This window comes from Onthophagus taurus, chromosome 11 (assembly GCF_036711975.1).
Source record: "Onthophagus taurus isolate NC chromosome 11, IU_Otau_3.0, whole genome shotgun sequence".
Lineage (NCBI taxonomy): Eukaryota > Metazoa > Arthropoda > Insecta > Coleoptera > Scarabaeidae > Onthophagus > Onthophagus taurus.
In genome coordinates, this window is record NC_091976.1 from 23,811,990 (window position 1) to 23,831,179 (window position 19,190).

General features: G+C 29.6%; 2 protein-coding genes across 2 annotated transcripts; both read right to left on the reverse strand.

Annotated features, from left to right (window-relative positions):
- Positions 1 to 7,274: 7,274 nt before the first annotated feature.
- LOC111415706 (uncharacterized) lies at positions 7,275 to 8,521 on the reverse strand. The gene is made up of 2 exons (XM_023047528.2): positions 8,063 to 8,521; positions 7,275 to 7,571 (listed from the first exon to the last, which is right to left on the reverse strand). Exons 1-2 carry the CDS (start codon positions 8,409 to 8,411, stop codon positions 7,504 to 7,506), a joined length of 417 nt encoding a protein of 138 aa, XP_022903296.1. The 5' UTR covers positions 8,412 to 8,521; the 3' UTR covers positions 7,275 to 7,503.
- A 6,400-nt stretch (positions 8,522 to 14,921) lies between these two features.
- On the reverse strand, positions 14,922 to 17,746 carry LOC111415695 (uncharacterized). Its single transcript, XM_071200132.1, has 3 exons — positions 17,553 to 17,746; positions 15,427 to 17,319; positions 14,922 to 15,373 (listed from the first exon to the last, which is right to left on the reverse strand). Exons 1-3 carry the CDS (start codon positions 17,608 to 17,610, stop codon positions 15,213 to 15,215), a joined length of 2,112 nt encoding a protein of 703 aa, XP_071056233.1. The 5' UTR covers positions 17,611 to 17,746; the 3' UTR covers positions 14,922 to 15,212.
- Between the last annotated feature and the right edge of the window lie 1,444 nt (positions 17,747 to 19,190).

The window sequence follows — 19,190 nt, forward strand, 5'->3', positions numbered from 1 at the left end:
AAAATCATCAATATTGATACTTTGGGTATTTTAACTTTCTAACTGCAGTATGGTCATACTTTACCTAAATCTAGTTATGTATTAAGTCTTTTAGGTTCATAACAAACACATTTATTTCTAAACCATTTTTTCCCATCCCTTTTAGTTTTTGAGATATGATTGACTTATTACAACAATAATCATTTTGACGTTTTGAGATTTTCCAGTTTTTAACCAAAATATTGTTATAACTAACTTAAATCTGATTATGGATTTAGCATTATTGTGTTATTAAGAACAATTTACATCTATAATATACTTTTCCTCAGCCTTAGTTTTTAAACAATGATCGGTTTTAGTAACGAAAATCAATAACTTTGATATTTTTAGAGATTTTGATTTTCTAACAAACAAATGGTTATAACTGAGTTGAATATTATTATAGATTATGTATTTTTGATTCATTATAAACAATTTATGTCCAACATATTTATCTCCATCGCTTTTAGTTTTTGAGTTATCATTTACTTTAACAACGAAAATCATCAATATTGATTCTTTGGGTATTTTCACTTTCTAACTACAATATGGTAATACTTTAACTAAATCTAGTTACGAATTATGTCTTTTGGGTTCATAACAAACAATTTATTCCTAAAACATTTTTCTCCATCCCGTTTAGTTTTTGAATTATAATTGACTTATTACGACAATAATGACTTTGACGTTTTGAGATTTTCCAGTTTTTAACCAAAATATTGTTACAACTAACATAAATCTGATTATGGATTTTGAATTATTTTGTTATTAAGAACAGTTTACATCTATAATATACTTTTCTGCAGTCTTCGTTTTTAAACAATTATCACTTTTAGTAACAAAAATAAATAACTTTGATATTTTCTGTAATTTTGATTTTCTAACTAATAAATGGTTATAACTGAGTTGAATATTATTATGGATTATGTATTTTTGACTCTTTATAAATAATTTATGTCCAACAAATTTATCTCCATCGCTTTTAGTTTAGGAGTTATCATTGACTTACAGAACGAAAATCATCAACATTGATACTTTGGGTATTTTCACTTTCTAACAACAATAGGGTCATACTTTAACTAAATCTAGTTATGAATTATGTCTTTTAGGTTCATAACAAACAATTTATTCCTAAAACATTTTTCTCCATCCCATTTAGTTTTTGAATTATAATTGACTTATTACGACAATAATCATTTTGACGTTTTGAGATTTTCCAGCTTTTAACCAAAATGTTGTTATGTTATAACTAACTTAAATCTGATTATGGATTTTCAATTATTGTGTTATTAAGAACAGTTTACATCTATAATACACTTTTCCTCAGTCTTAGTTTTTAAACAATGATCGATTTTAGTAACAAAAATCAATAACTATATTTTTTGAGATTTTGATTTTCTAACTAACAAATGGTTATAACTGAGTTGAATATTATTATGGATTATGTATTTTTGATTCATTATAAACAATTTATGTCCAACATATTTATCTCCATCGCTATTAGTTTTTGAGTTATCATTAACTTTAACAACAAAAATCATCAATATTGATACTTTGGGAATTTCCACTTTCTAACTACAATATGGTCATACTTTAACTAAATCTAATTATGAATTATGTCTTTTGGGTTCATAACAAACAATTTATACCCAACACATTTTTCTCCATCCCTTTTAGTTTTTGAGTTATGATTGACTTTAACAATAAAAATCATCAATTTTGATAGCTTTCTAACTAGAATATGGTAATACTTTAGTCAAATCTGGTTATGAATTATGTTTTTTACGTTCATTATAAACAATTTAAGTCTAACATATTTATCTCCATCGTGTTTAGTTTTTGAGGTATGATTGATTTTAAAAATGAAAATCATCAATTTATATAGTTTAGTTATGAATTATATCTTTTGAGTTCATAACAAACAATTTATTCCTAACACATTTTTCTCCATCGCTTTTAATTTTTTAGTTATAACTAACATTAACAAGGAAAGTCATCATATCGCCATTTCTTGAATTTTTATATTTTTTGATGAACAAAGTTGCAATTTTTGTTAACAATTTTCACTTAGAATTTTGTTAATTACTAAAATTAGACATAACGGCAATTTAATTGGTTATTAACTATGTTTTTTTAGTTTCAATAAACAATCTTTATTAATTACGTTTTTTTTTAATAATTTTTGGAATTAAAGTTTATTTTAAGAATTATGGTCAAGTTAATGTACGATAACATAGCTTATTCAAAAACATTGAAATATATCTTGAAACTTGTGAAAAATTTCAAAAAGAATTTCAAGATTGAATGATTAAATAATGATTCATCGGTTCGAAAGCGGTTCTTTTAGTATGACTCACAGGTTGGTCGGTTAAGTTGGGGTAAGAAAAAGGTTCCCTACTTCTTCTCCTTTGTGTGGAGGACCTAAAGGATCCATATTCCAACCTGCGCTGGGAGACAGGTGCTCGTTTTAGTCCTTGTTGGCGTTTCGCGCCAAAACTTACGAACAGCTGACGACCTCCGGCCGTCGGTCCAGAGAAAAAAGACCGCAAGTTTTACCTGTTACTCATCTTCAGTTTTAAGACCATCCACAAGATGTATCATCATTACTTATTTTTTCCCCCTCAAAAAAATACAAGCACCTTTTTAACCTCAATAATTTTTAATAAATCGATATAAAATTTATCTACGTTAAACAGATGTCATAAAAAATAAGGAGGGATCATTTTTCTTTCGACGAAATCCAATACTATCGAATGACCAAAAACGCGACATATGGTCATCATTGGAAGTTGCACGGTGATAGACCGAAAAATGTATGAAATTTAATCAACGAAACAGATGGTTTGGTTGAAGGGACAAAAGAAAAAGATAAATTTAATGAAAACGATTAATTTATTTCTAATTCTGTTAATAGATTAATCATTAAATGAAGGAGAGGAGCGGTTTTTAATTGTCGGTTAAATTGAGTTAATTAAAACAATTAACTGTTAAAGATAAATTGTCGGTACGATTATAACCAGGACTGGATTAACTTATTTTGAACTCACAAGAAATATCATCCTTCTTTTTGTAATTAACACTAGCACAGTGAACATTGTGGTTATTTTTTCTGCAACACTTAAGGTTATAATCGTATTACTTAGTTTTAGCAAGTAGTTGATTAGATTTTCATGCTGGGGTGATCTCTACTAATCAAAAGTCTCTAAAATTTCAATCTTTTAATCTTTACACTCTTTAAACAATTTTAAATGATTCAACTGAGGTTAGATAGCTAAATGCAGCAAGAGATGCCAGTAATCATGATGTTGTAAAAATATTTCCGTTGTTAATTTAATATTTTAAGCCTAATGACTAATGAGGGAGGAATTCAAGTAAATTTGCTGGACATAGAGATCAACATAATGAAACTTCAAATCTCCAAATACATCTTTTTGGCCTCAAACAAACTTGGCAAGTTTTGGGACAGAAAATCTATGTCTTCGTGTGATAAATATGTAAATGTATATTTGCTTGCACCCGAGGCGCTAGATCAACCATACCAACTAAAAACTAGTCAAAATGATGCAAACCCGTACGCGACCTCGCCTGATTATCGTGTAATTGTATAATTTCCTGTGGTTAAACCGAGGTTGTTAGCGCCCGAGGCGCTACTATACGTTGACTAGTTTTTGGTTGGCATGGTATTTATTGTAGCACCTCGGCTTAATCACAAGAAATCATACTATTACACCATAACCAGGCAAAAATACTCTGCAAAAAGCTTAGCCGAGGTCGCTTGCTGCTAGAGATGTTATAAACTAGTATTTTTGAGGCACAGGTACAAAATGTTTAGTTCCTAAAAAGCAATAGTTCCAAATACCTGTTACAACAGTTCCTCTGTTCCTAGTGACATAGCATAAATCCATTATGTTAAAATAAGATGTTTTTTTTTTAATAAAATCAATTATAACCTAAGTACTAAAAGTGATGGAGAAAAACGTAATGAATAAAAAATATTCCTAAACTATCAAGAAATCATAATCCATAATTATTTCATATTTATCTATCACCAGTTTCTAGTGGTATAACATAAATCCCCCAAATATCAAAATTGGATGATTTTTCTTAATAGAATCTATTATAATCTAAATACTAAAAGTGATGGAGAAAAACATTATGAATAAAAAATATTCCTAAAGCATCAAGAAATCATAATCCATACTTATTTTATATTTATCTATCAGTTTCTAGTGATATATAGCATAAATCACAACATGTCAAAAATGAATGCTTTTTCTTAATAAAATTAAATACAACGTCAATACTAAAACTGATGGAGAAAGACGTTATGAATAAAAAATATTCCTAATCCATCAAGAAATCATAATCCATACTTATTTCATATTTATCTATCACCAGTTTCTAATGATATAACATAAATCCCCAATATGTCAAAATGGATGATTTTTTTTAATAAAATCAATTACCTACAACCTAAGTAGTACAACAGATGGAGAAAAACGTTATGAATAAAAAATATTCTGAAAGCATCAAGAAATCATAATTCATACTTATTTCATATTTATCTATCACCAGTTTCTAGTGATATAGCATAAATCATAAAATGTCAAAAATGAATGTTTTTTCTTAATAAAATTAACTACAACATAAATACTAAAACTGATGGAGAAAGACGTTATGAATAAAAAATATTCCTAATCCATCAATGAATCATAATCCAAAATTATTTAATATTTACCTATCACCAGTTTCTAGTGATATAACATAAATCTTCAATATGTTAAAATAGGATGATTTTTCTTAATAAAATCAATTAGCTATAACTAAAGTACTACAACTGATAGAGAAAGATGTTATAAATAAAAAATATTCCTAATCCATCAATAAATCATAATTCATAATTATTTCATATGTACCTATCACCAGTTTCTGGTGATATAACATAAATCGCCAATATGTCAAAATAGGATGATTAATTAAATTATGATTAATAAAATCAATTACCTATACTTAAGTACTAAAACTGATAGAGAAAGACGTTATAAATAAAAAATATTCGGAAAGCATCGAGAAATCATAATCTATAATTGTTTCATTTTTATCTATCACCAGTTTATACTCATATAGCATAAATCAGAAAATGTCAAAAATGAATGTTTTTTCTTAATAAAATTAACTATGACGTAAATACTAAAACTGATGAAGAAAAACGTTATGAATAAAAAATATTCCTAATGCATCAAGAAATCATAATCCATAATTATTTTATATTTATCTATCACCATATATAACATAAATCCCCAATATGTCAAAACAGGATGATTTTTCTTAATAAAATCAATTAATTACCTACAACCTAAGTACTAAAACAGATGGAAAAAAACGTTATGAATAAAAAATATTCCTAATCCATCAAGAAATCATAATTCATAATTATTTCATATTTATCTATCACCAGTTTCTAGTGATATAGCATAAATCACAAAATGTCAAAAATGAATGTTTTTTCTTAATAAAATTAACTATGACGTAAATACTAAAACTGATGGAGAAAGATGTTATGAATAACAAATATTCCTGAATCATCAAGAAATCATAATCCATACTTATTTCATATTTATCTATCACCAGTTTCTAGTGATATAACATAAATCCCCAATATGTCAAAATTGGATGATTTTTCTTAATAAAAACAAAACCGTTATTGCAGGAACCGTTATACAAAAGTGTATAACGGTTTGTGTATCCAGAGGTGAGCCCTACAACGTTCATAACATCCATGGCATAATGTTTGGCAGGATCCGTTTCGTTCATCTCGCCTTACCGGTGTCTCCGCTCCATCTATTTCTCCACTCTTGCAGAAGTATCTGTAGATTTACTGTATTATGTTCCTCTTCTGTGTTCAAGCATCTCGTTATTCAAAATTTACTCTTAAACGCTTGTATCGTTCTCTGTGCCTTGAAGCAAATATATTCTAGGTGAGCCCACCACTTTAGGTTCTTTCCAAACATCACGCCGATGTATTTAAGTGATCAAATTTGCAATACTATCTTTCTTCCAGCCGGTTATAACGATAGCCAAAGCCGTTCATGTTCGCCACTAACTTTATAGCTTTCATCAGCGTTCCCACTAGGATTTGGTCAAAGAAGATGTTCCAGAGCAGGAGGCTCAAAACTAGAACTCTTCTCATATGAAAGCTGTCGTTGTTCGCTTCATATTCCTTTATTACTATGCAGTTCACTATCTGCTCTCATGGTGCAGAGAAAAAAGCATTTTTTGCATCAAGAGTTATAAAGACTCATAATACATTTTCTTGACATTTTACAAAGCACCTTGCCTCAATAGTACATGATTTTTTGTATCCACACGTGTGTCGTATTTATTTATATAACACTATTTCCGGTGTTATTCAATCTTGTCCCGGAACCTTTCTATTTCTTAGGCTTTTTACGAGCTGTATCAGTTCCTCTTTGTCACCTCTCTAATTTTTTGACATTCCTTCCCTTCTTGCCCGTACCACGTCCCTGTTCGCTTCTGAAAATAGCTCTTTAATCAAATTTTGTAGCTCATGGTCTTTAAGTATCACTCTCGGTATGTTTTTAGTCCTTTTAGGGCTATTTTGTAAGAGTCTCCCCATACGTCATCCTCAAGTTCACAGCAGACTTTCTTCCAACCCAACCCAACCCAACTCAGAACGGAAACCCGATTAAATTTACAATTAGTAGAAGCATTTGCCTTATTATTCGAGCATTTGTTGTAATTCGATTCAGTAATTTATGGTGTAAAGGAAAAATTTAGCTTGATTTAGCCGAGGTTGCACCATATTGTATAGGTTGGTCTAATTAAGCCGAGATAGCTTTAATGTTTAACAATAACATTGTAGAAATGGAAATTCGACAATTATTTTCTCAAAACCGAAGTGAGATTTTTAAAGTTGGATGAAAATAACTAACCTTGAGAATTGATAAGAAGCTCAACTTGGAAAAGTAATAAATAAACTCAACCTATAAATATTATAGGTGACTCAATATGCGTTTCATAACAAAATAAATATTTTTAGTTAATAATTTATTTAGTTTATTCATAACTGTTTGTTTGTTCCAGTTGAGTGTTGAATTTAAACGAGTTTTAAATTGTGTCATCACCTATCATGACGAGTTGCTTAATAAACACGTCTTCACTTGACGAAGTTTAACGTTCCTGTTTAGTCTAAGCGAAAAAAAAAGTGAAGTGGGGAAAAATGATATCACACAACAAATTTTTAGATTCATATAGTTTATTGAAAAAATAATATTAGTTATCAAAAGACTAGAAAGTCGCTTAGAAATTCTATAAAAAAAAATAATTATCATCGTAATGACAAAAAATAAATTACTTAATAAATATAGATGTCTCATTGCAACGCCCTTTATAAAATAGGGAATTAATTAGTATTTACAAAGATAATTAACTTCTTTATGTACATCACTCTTTCGTTTTGGTGGATTAAACTTCTGTTTTCTCTTCTTTACTTTTCAAAATGGATTGGCATCTTTTCCTTACTTGAAATATATCTGCAAAAGAAATAAAAGTAAAAACGTTAATTTGATCGTTTTAAAAATGACACAACAGCTACTAATTATAGCTTATAATAATTAAGAACCAGAGCTACTTTAATGACCACCCGGGAAATATGCTCTAATTAAGCGTTAGTGACAGTATTTAATCGCTTTATCTTGTGAAAAGAATGAGCCCAAGGTTGTCGAAGTTGCAAATAATTGTGAAAATAAATTTCAAATAGATATTGAATGAAAATTTAATATTTCTTCTTTTTCTGAACTAGAATTCCAAAGATATTTAAGTGTAACATTTTTGTATGTAAAAGTCGTGCTTTACCACTTTCGTATGCAAACGAAGAATCTCGGTACCGTTTCTTCTCAAAACGAACCGAAATTCAATCACTTCCTTTTTATATTTTAATATTCCCAAGCATGAATGATAATACCGTTTTGTTGTGTTGTTACAAGATGGAATAATAATGATAAAAATTAATTTTATAACTTACCGGTTAATCTAGCTTGTTTATTATAAGGTTTCAACACGTTATCCAAAGACCTCCTTTTCTTATTCACTTTCACCTTTCCATTTTCTTTCATTTTTTCAAAATTCTTTTCCAATTCTAAAATATCCACATCGTATCTATCTAATAATCGTTTCCGATCGCACTCGAATTGCTCATCCAGCATCCGTTTCGTTTCTTCGGGATTCGAAGGGCCGAACAAACACTTTTTAACTTCTTTAGCTTTCTCTTCGTTTTTACAAACATTTTCTGCGTTATCTTTTTCAAGATCTCCGACGGGCAGGAGTCTTCTTTGGCAAAGAATCACGTTTAAATTCATTTGGACCAACGACATGATTAACTTGAAACTTTAATTATTTTTATTAAAATTCGATATTTTCACTTCGTAATTTTTTTTTGACGAAACTTTTACTTGGTGTTCGTCAACGCCACGAAAATAAGAACGCTCTGAGCACGTTGATGGCAAGTTAGTGTATTTATGGGCGCCCCACCACCAACGCCGTTTGCTGCCGTTAAGGAACCAATGAAATGAATGAATGGGGCCAAAAAACTTGGCTTTTTTTTGAGAATAGATAATTGTTTTGTTAAATTGTTATTTAATTTGCTTTTCTTCTAAAATAATGAAAAAAGTTGAGTTAAAAAGGTATCGTGAACGTTAAAATGTACTTAGATAAATTAGATTTTTTGTTGTTTACGGTGTTTTATAACATACAAATGTTGTTAAGATATTTTTATTGATGTTTTTTATTAACTAATCAAAACAACCAAATCTATTTACAATTGATTTATTTTTTAATAAACAGTTTACTTCTTTAGTATTTTAAATCCAATAAAATTGTCATATTCTGTAATAAAAAGAACCTCAAGCTCATGTGAACCCGTTATGGAGGCGAATTAAAAAAAAAGCTTTATATCAATATGAAAAGAACACACTTTGAGCTATCAAAATCGCGGTTTTGTCCGGTCAATATCATTTGGCGCTAGCTAACAAATACGGCTAATAAACAACCCTACATACAGAATCGGTAGATTGGCTTTTTCAATACAACTTTTTTGTTTGATAGGAACAAAAACTAAAGTAATTAGGAAATTTTCTGCTCTTTCTATAGGTACATAACAAAAATCGAATACGAGATTTGAAAACTATTTCTTTTGTAAAAACAGTCCTACTTAGCATAAAATCACTTTTAGTATAATATCCTATATGATACGGACGAAACTCCAAGACCATATAGAATCTATAGGCAATTTTATGGTTTATGCAGTTTACTTGATAACATGATTGCACAAGCATTGTTTCTCCAAAAACTGCAAAAACCGCGTATAATTACTATATGTCAATATTTAGAGCGTCATAACTTTCTTATATTGTTACAGGCAAAACTGTGAGAGCACATAGAATCTATAAGAAATGTTCTGCTCTACAGTGCGTTAATTAATTATCATACCCGACATCATCATTGCATGTATGCAACCAAAATCACAGTATTTATTTTATAATACGCGATTTACTTATTGCAATACCAATACTGTGATATTGGTTGCATACTTGCAATGATGACGTAGCGTACGATAATTAATTAACACACTGTATGTAGTGATATATAACTTTAGTAGATCGTATGGTTGCACAAGGACTTTTCCCCAAAGACTGCAAAAACTGCGTATAATTACTGTATATAAATGTTTACGGCGTCATAACTTTCTTATATGATACGGACAAAACTCGGTGACCATATAAAATCTATAGAAAATTTGCCGCTCTATACAGTGGTATACAACTTTAGTAGATCGCATGGTTGCATAAGCATTTTCCCCCAAAAACTGCAAAAACCGCGTGTAATTACCGTATGTCAATATTCACAGCGTCATAACTTTCTTATATGATACTGACAAAACTGTGTAATCATAAAGAATCAATAGGAAATTTTCCGCTTTATACAGTGGTATACAACTTTAATAGCTCGCATGGTTGCACAAGGATTTTCCCCCCAAAAACTGTAAAAATCGCGTATAATTACCGTATGTCAATATTCGCAGCGTCATAATTTTCTTATATGATACTGACAAAGCTGTGTAATCATATGGAATCAATAGGAAATTTGCCGCTCTATACAGTGGTATACAACTTTAGTAGATCACATGCTTGCACAAGGATTTTCAACCCAAAAACTGCAAAAACCGCGTATAATTATCGTATATCAATATATAGAGCGTCATAACTTTCTTATATGATACTGACAAAACTGCGCAACCATATAGAATCAATAGAAAATTTCCCCCTCTATACAGTGGTATACAACTTTAATAGATCGCATGGTTGCACAAGGATTTGCCCCCCAAAAACTGCAAAAACCGCGTATAATTACCGTATGTCAATATATAGAGCGTCATAACTTTCTTATATGATACTGACAAAACTGCGTAACCATATAAAATCAACAGGAAATTTGCCGCTCTATACAGTGGTATACAACTTTAATAGATCGCATGGCTGCACAAGGATTTCCCCCCCAAAAACTGCAAAAACCGCGTATAATTACCGTATGTCAATATATAGAGCGTCATAACTTTCTTATATGATACTGACACAACTGCGTAACTATATAGAATCAATAGGAAATTTTCCGTTCTATACAGTGGTATACAACTTTAGTAAATCGCATGGTTGCATAACCATTTTCCTCCAAAAACTGCAAAAACCGCCTATAATTACCGTATGTCAATATATAGAACGTCATAACTTTCTTAGATGATACTGACAAAACTGTATAATCATATAGAATCAATAGGAAATTTTCCGCTCTATACAGTGGTATACAACTTTAATAGATCGCATGGTTGCACAAGGATTTTCCCTTCAAAAACTGCAAAAACCGCGTATAATTACCGTATGTCAATATATAGAGCGTCATAACTTTCTTATATGATACTGACAAAACTGCGCAACCATATAGAATCAATAGGAAATTTCCCCCTCTATACAGTGGTGTACAACTTTAGTAGATCGCATGGTTGCATAACCATTTTTCCCACAAAAACTGCCATATGTAAATGTTTACGACATCATAAATTCCCTATATGATACAGGAAAAACTGTGAGACCATATAGAATCCGCATGAAATTTTCTGCTCTATAATTTTTCCATCAAAACCAATGCGCTCCACATTGACAAGAAAGCATGTAATGTCTCAATTCTCCAGGAATAACGAAAATGCAAACATAGACTCATATAATTCATCGTGATGATCTTAAAAAGAGCTATACTCATACGTTGACAATAATATAAACATAACTACCTCAAGTGATTCAGTTATTTTATACACCATTAGATTTCTCCATACAAGATGCTTATTATGTAATCGTAGTCATGCAAATATCTCACAATAGCAAAAGAACCACAAGGTTAGCCAGTAAGTTATTCAAGGAAATATTTTGTAAATATCTTATCGCATAGTTACAGAGGGGACATTGTAATACACACTCGAAACATCTCTTGAAATACCTGAGGTTGCTTATTCTTACTGTCTCTTCAATAACCAGAGAAAGGTAATTAGAGTTCTATGTGGTTTCAAATCTTGTTCCCAATACAAGATAAATGTTATTTCTACAATTATTTATCATTCCTTTTGTTTTTTAATCCCAAGTAATTAATTATCGCTTAAAAAACTTGAATAATTTAGTAATGCTTGTTTTAAAATTGTAAAACCATACTCGCTTTTGTCCGTTCTAATCAAAAGTAAACATTCTGCACAATGTTTATACAAGATAACAAGAATAAACGTTTATTGTTAAACGATATCGTTAATTTATTCTTATTGGATAATAAAAATCAAAAAATAAATGTAGAGTTCATTAATATTTCTTTCTTTTGGTGCTCTTTATAAAGGTGGTGAAAAATACGTTGAAATTCCGAAATCGATTAATTTTGATTGAACGAGCACCGAACGGAAGTACTATCGGACACAATTACGTCTCGCCCGTTAGGTTTATATTATTTACGTTATTTTTGGGGGAGTGAAGTGAAACTAAGCAATATACCACGATATATAGCGGGAATAAAGGGCAGGGAACCACCCCCAAACTAATTTCACACGTTCTCCGACTATCCGTAAATGCATTAATATTAATTGCATTCTCAAATTGATTTTATCTTAACGACATCAATAAAATTTATTGTGAGAGAACGTTTCTAGTAATGTTTATTTTAAATTCTATTTATTTATTTATATAAAAATTGTACTTTTTCGCCTTAACATAGGCAACCAAATTTGTTATCGTGGTTGCATAAAATAAAAGATATCAATAATTTTGTGTTTATTTATAATAAAGATTTTAAAAAGGAATAAAAAATTTGTATCCGTTGGGATAGGACATAGAATGGGGGCGTTTTTAGTGACCGGAAGTGGGGCATTGACGGTAAGGTACGAATGCTCGTTACGCTTCGTCGAGAAAGACGGTTAGGATCATGCACCATAACGCACCGGATTTTAAAAATTCTCACATAAATTAACTTAAAAGAGATAAAACTAAATCATTAAACTAGTATTGTAAAAATTAAAAAAAAATCTTTACAATTTTACAATTACAAATCATTATATTTATGTTTGCATAGTAAAAAATAAAAGTTGTATTTATGCTTATAAAGTAAAAGGTATAATTTATCATTTTGCAGTAAATAGAAGGTATGAATGACATCCAGGTGAATGATGCGCTCTGTTGGAAAGCATTATTGCCCATGATGTATCATCCAGGTGTTGATATGATGACGCCAATTGAATAAAAACGTTTTTGATAGGCACGTGGCAGACACCCGCATACCTTTTTAGAAACGATTAGTAAAATTAGTTAATACTGCCTGAACACGTGGTTAGATTCCTTAAAATTCAGCTGCATGTTAAAAAAATTTACATATCAACCTCTTCATCAAAATCTTTTTGATAACAAAATTTAACAAACATACCAAAAATTAGACCATTAGTAAATTAGTATGCTCATAGTTTATTAATTAATTAATGAACGAAAATGTTTAAATTTAATGAACTTATTTAACCTTGTTGATTTATTGACTAAAAATATCCGAATTTCTAATTTAATAATTCCGCGGAACTAATTTGTAAATTTTTAATATTGAATCTAATTGATCATGTAACGACAAAATATATCCACTAATAAAAAGTTTAAAAATACAATATCCTTTAATTCGTATTCTAAATTTTGATTAATTTGATTAATAATACGTCATAAAAATTTTGACGTTAAACGTCAAAATGTCGTTTAAGGTTATGTTATCAATTAATATCATTTGTGGTGTTTTATAAGTTATAAGTTGAATATGTATGATATATTTATACAGAAAACAAATGTATGAGATGCCCAAAAAGCGTCAGAATGATAAGATTTGTCCCCGGATCATATAAATGCTTGAGATCAAACAGTGGAATGATTAGTGTAGTAGGTAAGGAAATTCATGCGGGATTTTTGTCCCTTCGTTAGAGGTTGAAGAATACTACCGCTTGCCAGATCAATTAACTATTTTTTCTGCGGAGGCTTACTTACGCCATCTTAAGAGCAATTGCTCAATCTTTGGAAATAGAAATCCCCTACTTAAGTGATAATTATAACAGATTACCGAAGCTCACTCGAGCGTATTAAGAACCCAAACCTTAATAAGCAATCCTTATAAATCCTTTGCAATCGGCAAGATATTGATGACACAAATCAAATAAAATTAGTACCAACCTACGTTACAAAAACTTCCATTTTTCAAAAAAGTTCCCTTTGTATCTACACTGTTATTACTAGACTGAGAATAGGACATGTGCCCACCTATTTGTTTAAAATTAGAATTAAAGATACCCCACAATGCAAATGTGGGGAAGAGGGTGATCTAGACTCTAGACCGTACCTTTTTCGCCTATCCAAGATCTCTAATCAACGACAGAAACTATTTGCAGGTCTATTTAAGAAACATATACCAATTATAAGGTCATTGCAGCAAATTGTACCCTTAACACAATGTTCTGTAACATTTTTGCTCCCAGATGCATCAATGTAGAGAATTTTTCAAAAATGTATAGATGCATGATATAGAAAAGCTTTTACAACAAAAGTTGTAGCAAATTATACCCTTAACACAATGCCATCCAACGTTTTTGCTCCCAGATGCATCAATGTAGAGAATTTTTCACAATACAGAAAAACTTTTATAACAAAACTTGTAACAATTTACCAATTAACCTGGTATCATTGCTAACTACCGGCTCATTTGAGATATACTTCATGTTGTTTGAATATGTTAAATCTGCTCTACTTGATAATAGTATCATAAAAGTCTGGTCACCACGTAAAATCATTTCTACTTGTGTTTGTTTGTTGTTTGCAGAATTGTCGTATTTTATATTTGTAAATATTGTAAGAAATAAAATCTACAGGACAAAAAGTTTTAAGAGCAGGGAGCCAAAGAAACAAGAAAGTATACAATACAACAAGAGTCAGTGGAAACTCTGTAGCTGGAAATGATATAAACGAGGAAACTCCAAAACCTAACTAAATGTCCATCAATCAACTTATAAATTAATTTTGGGGCAATACAATTAATTGGTTAAATTTCTTCTAATTAAATTATCTTTAGTATTTAGCTGCGTCATTGGGAATTAGAATTATAAGAGGAACTATACTAGAAAGTATAACAGTAACCATAACTCATGATTGTTAATTAAGGACATCTTAGAGAAGGAAAAGCAATTAAAAGATCAAGACCAATAATAAAGATTGATGAATATCAATAGAACGTAATTAACAAGATGTGTTTGCCGATTTTAAAATAAAAAACATCACAAATTAACTTAAAAAAGGATATTTAATATACTTAAAATTTAATTAAAAACTAAATAAATGAGTATTTACAAAGTATTTCGAAAAGAAATTTAATCTCTTTTAAATCGCAACGATTTTAGCAAAACTAAGAAATAAGAAAAATACGTATACAATGCAAACATTATTAAAATCTACTTAAAATGTGAGAAAAAATTGTGCTTAAAACTTAATTATTGTATATTTACATAAGTTAAAAATGATTTTCTTTGGTTCCTAAAAGAAAGATTGAGCAAAAATATTTTTGGAAATGCATCATTACCGATGTGTCAAAATATAAATCATTTTCCTGGATTTATTTTTCAAGCAAAATTGGTAAATTAAAACGATAATAACTAAAAATGAGACGCTAAAAACTCCGACGGAAGCTGAAATGATTAACGTTGTTGTTCCTTCTTCTTCATCATCTAAATTATCGGCTATAAAATAAATTAAGTTAGGCAACTTCTTTTACACACTTTTTTTAACTTACCCATTAATCGCCCGTTTAAATACATTTCCGTCGTTAAATCAACATCAAACAAAACCAAACTTAATCCTTCTTCATTTTTATTAAAATCGCCCAATTTTAATTCATCAATTTTAATATTTCCACCAATCAAGGCATTAAATTCATTTAAATTTTCCTTAAAAATGTTATCAATTTCATCTTTTCCATTAACGTTAACGTGAATGCTTTGTAATGTAATTACATCATGTAATATTTTAAATTTTAGTTCTAAATAACTCGATTCTTGTTGTATTATTAAAATAGGTTCGTACGAGTTAACACAAATCTTGTTAAATTGATCGAGATATTTAGGAGATTCCAATTCGTTATTTTCCGTGATTAAAATAAATTGATACCCAATCATCCCCATAAAACAGATTTCAACGTTTTCATCGAATTCTTTCGATTTTAAAAACGTGTGATCGTAAGTTTCAGTTACCCCGTCTCCTTTTTGATCAGTCTCGATATTTTTTAAAAGATATTTTAAATCGTAATGAGCCAAAGTTTCTAATTTAACATTTTTCGTTAACGTTTTTAAAGCCATTTTTTCATTTTGTTTTAGATCCGGCCACAATTTCAATAAATAATCATCAAGATTGGGAGAATGTTTCTTTAAATCTTCTTGTAAGTTTTCATTTGAGTCATCTTCGACACTTACAATGTTAGCTGATTCAATTTTTTTTGATCCAATTTTTTTTGATTCAATCTTTTCTGATTCAATTTTTTCTGTTGTGATCGTAATTTTTTCGTTATTTTCAATGAAAGTAATGTTTTCAGAATTAAATTTACCATTTCCAACGAGTTTTTCTGTCAAGATTGATACGTTTTTATTTTCTGAAGAGGTTGTTAATTCTTTGAAAGGATCAATATCGATTATATTCGTTTTAATAGGAGAAACTGTTTTTATATCTAAACCCAAAAACTCTAAAACATCGTCTGGTTTATTAACCAATTCGTTTGGCGATGAATTTATTATTTTTAACCATTCATCTTCTGTAATTGGTTTTAAAGTTATTATCTCAGTTAAAGGTGTTATTTGATATCCATTTTCAAGCTTTGTGGTTGTTGATTCAAGAATTATTTCTTTATTGAAATTATCTGTTAATATATTTGATGTAGATTCAAATAAAGTTTCATTTTCGGTTTCGTTCTTGATTAAAATGATAATTTCCTCCTCAATTTTAGAATTTTCTTGAGTATCACCTTTGGAATCATTATTTTGACTAAAAAGTTTCAAATTTAATATTTCCACTGTTTTATTCCCATTTTCTTCTTCGTTCCTTTTTGAATCATTAACATCAAATTTTTCAATAATAATTTCTGCGAATCCATGTTTTCCTTTTCTTCTATTCAAATCTTTCGGTTTTTCTTTAACACTTTCTTTCTCATCCCCAATTTCATCCCCGGATCCTTCAATTTCCAAATTTCTTCCCTTAATCCCAACAAAATCATTTCCAAATCCTGATCCTTCCATCTCAAATTCCTTATTGTTACTAATCTTGTCATAAGAACCATTAAAAATGTTAACATCCTCAAAATCATCTTTATTTTCGTTATCTTCGTAATAATAATTCTTTTCAAATCCGATTGAATTTGAATCGTGAACATCTGGTTCGTTTCTTAATGGTGGTCGTCCAGTTTTCTCTTTCTCTTCACGGTCTATCATCGAGCGTTCTATTTTTGAGGCGTTGTAAAATTTGTTCTGTTCGTTTCTTAGATATTTTACGTTGTAGATGTTGTCGGCTTGACTTTGCCACTCAAAAGCAGACTTAGTTTGGGGTACTTGAGTTGTTTGAATTGTCGCCTCAATGGGATCTTTTGTTTCAACGGACAAGAACGAATTCGTAAAGAGGTCTAGTGGACTTGAAATTGACCCTAAAAAGTTTTTATTAATTAAAATCGTATTAAAAAAATTAATTATCTAGCGAAAAGAAAAAAAATTGTATAGGGGTGGTTTGCATAAAAGAACCTTTAGAAAACACAAAAAGATCCAAGGGCTGAACAACACGTGCAAGTTTAAACATCTGGTCTTATTCCATGAAAGAATTTGGGCGCGAATTTTTATTTTGTACCAAAAAAGATTTTTTAGATAAATAAAATAATCTTACCCTTTACAAAAACAATTAAAATCACGATGAAAAACATTTTTTTCACTTTTTGCTTCATTTTTTAAACGATAATTCTCTTCTTTTTTTTGTCAGTTGTTGTTTGAAGTGGATGTGAACTCGCACGCTGCAAGAATTTATCTGGAGGCTGAGTTCTTCCGGTGAGGTTTATTCCTTATTTCTTCTGCGACGACTCGTCTGAGTGTGAAGTGGAGGGTCGTAAAGTTCGGTGTTTAAATGAATGCTAAGGACAAAGACGCGGAGGGGTGTCGGAGACACTTTAGTATTTGGATTGTTTTTGGGGAAAAAAGACGTCGGGCGCCGACTTATTTCCACATAATTCCTTTTTTGTAAGATTTTAAATGATTTAAACTCTCCTTTTTCAACAAATAAACTTGATAAATAACAAATAAAAAATCTCAAGTAACTAATAGATTCATTTAAGAAGGAATTAAATAGTGATTAAATTGTTTGTTTTTTATACTTAAGATAAAAGCTAACTGGTTCATTTTTTTTGAGAGGAAGTGAAAACAATGGGATTTAAGGTGTTTGGAGACAGTCTGATTCAGGTACAATGGTAAAGTCTAGTCGAAAAATATATTTCCGGAGAAAATGAGAAAATTAAAAAAGGTTGGCGCCTAACTTATAAAAGAACCTATACCTAAATCATTCTAGAAAAAATAACTTAAGAAGAACATTTTTAAGCTCTATTTGTCTATGTTCTATACAAAACTGTTTCCTGATTAGATTAGTTCCGGTTATCAATTTCCGGATTAAATTTCCTTCGATATCTTTACTTCTTATGAAACACAATATTTGAAGTTAAAAAAAAATAAAAAATGGGTTTTATGTGATCATAACAAGATTTATTTCGTCGTAATATCTTAATTAGTTCTTGAGATACGATTTTTTAAAATTCTATTCTTAAGTCTATCATAATCAAACGTATATGATTTGATTTAAAAAATCATAACACCCATATTTCTGAAAAATAAGAAATTATTTATGGCACATTTAATCTACATTAAATTTACTTTAAAATGCTTTTTATTTCGTCGTAATATCTCAATTTGTTCTTGAGATACGATCTCTTAAACTTCCATTCACAATTCTACAACAATCAAACATGCACAATCGGGTTTAAACATTCATAACAACCACGCTTATGGAAAATAAGAAATTATTTTTCTCTCATTTAATCCCCATTAAATTTGCTTTAAAGTGCACTTTATTTGATCGTTATATCTCAACTCGTTTTTGAGATACGATTTTTTTAATTTCTAGTAACCAGTTTACAACAAAAGTTCAGAATTTGGTTTAAAAAATCATAACAACGATATTTATGCAAAATAAGAAATTATTTATGGAACCTTTAATATACATTAAGTTTGCTTTAAAATGCTTTTTATTTCATCGTAATATCTCAACTCGTTCTTAAGATACGATTTTTTTAATTTCTAGTACCTAATCTATAACAAACACCCAGCGTTGGATTTAAAAAATCATAACATTGTCATTTATACAAAATAAGAAATTATTTATGGCACATTTAATCTACATTAAATTCGCTTTAAAATACTTTTTATTTCATCGTAATATCTCAATTTGTTCTTGAGATACGATCTCTTAAACTTCCATTCA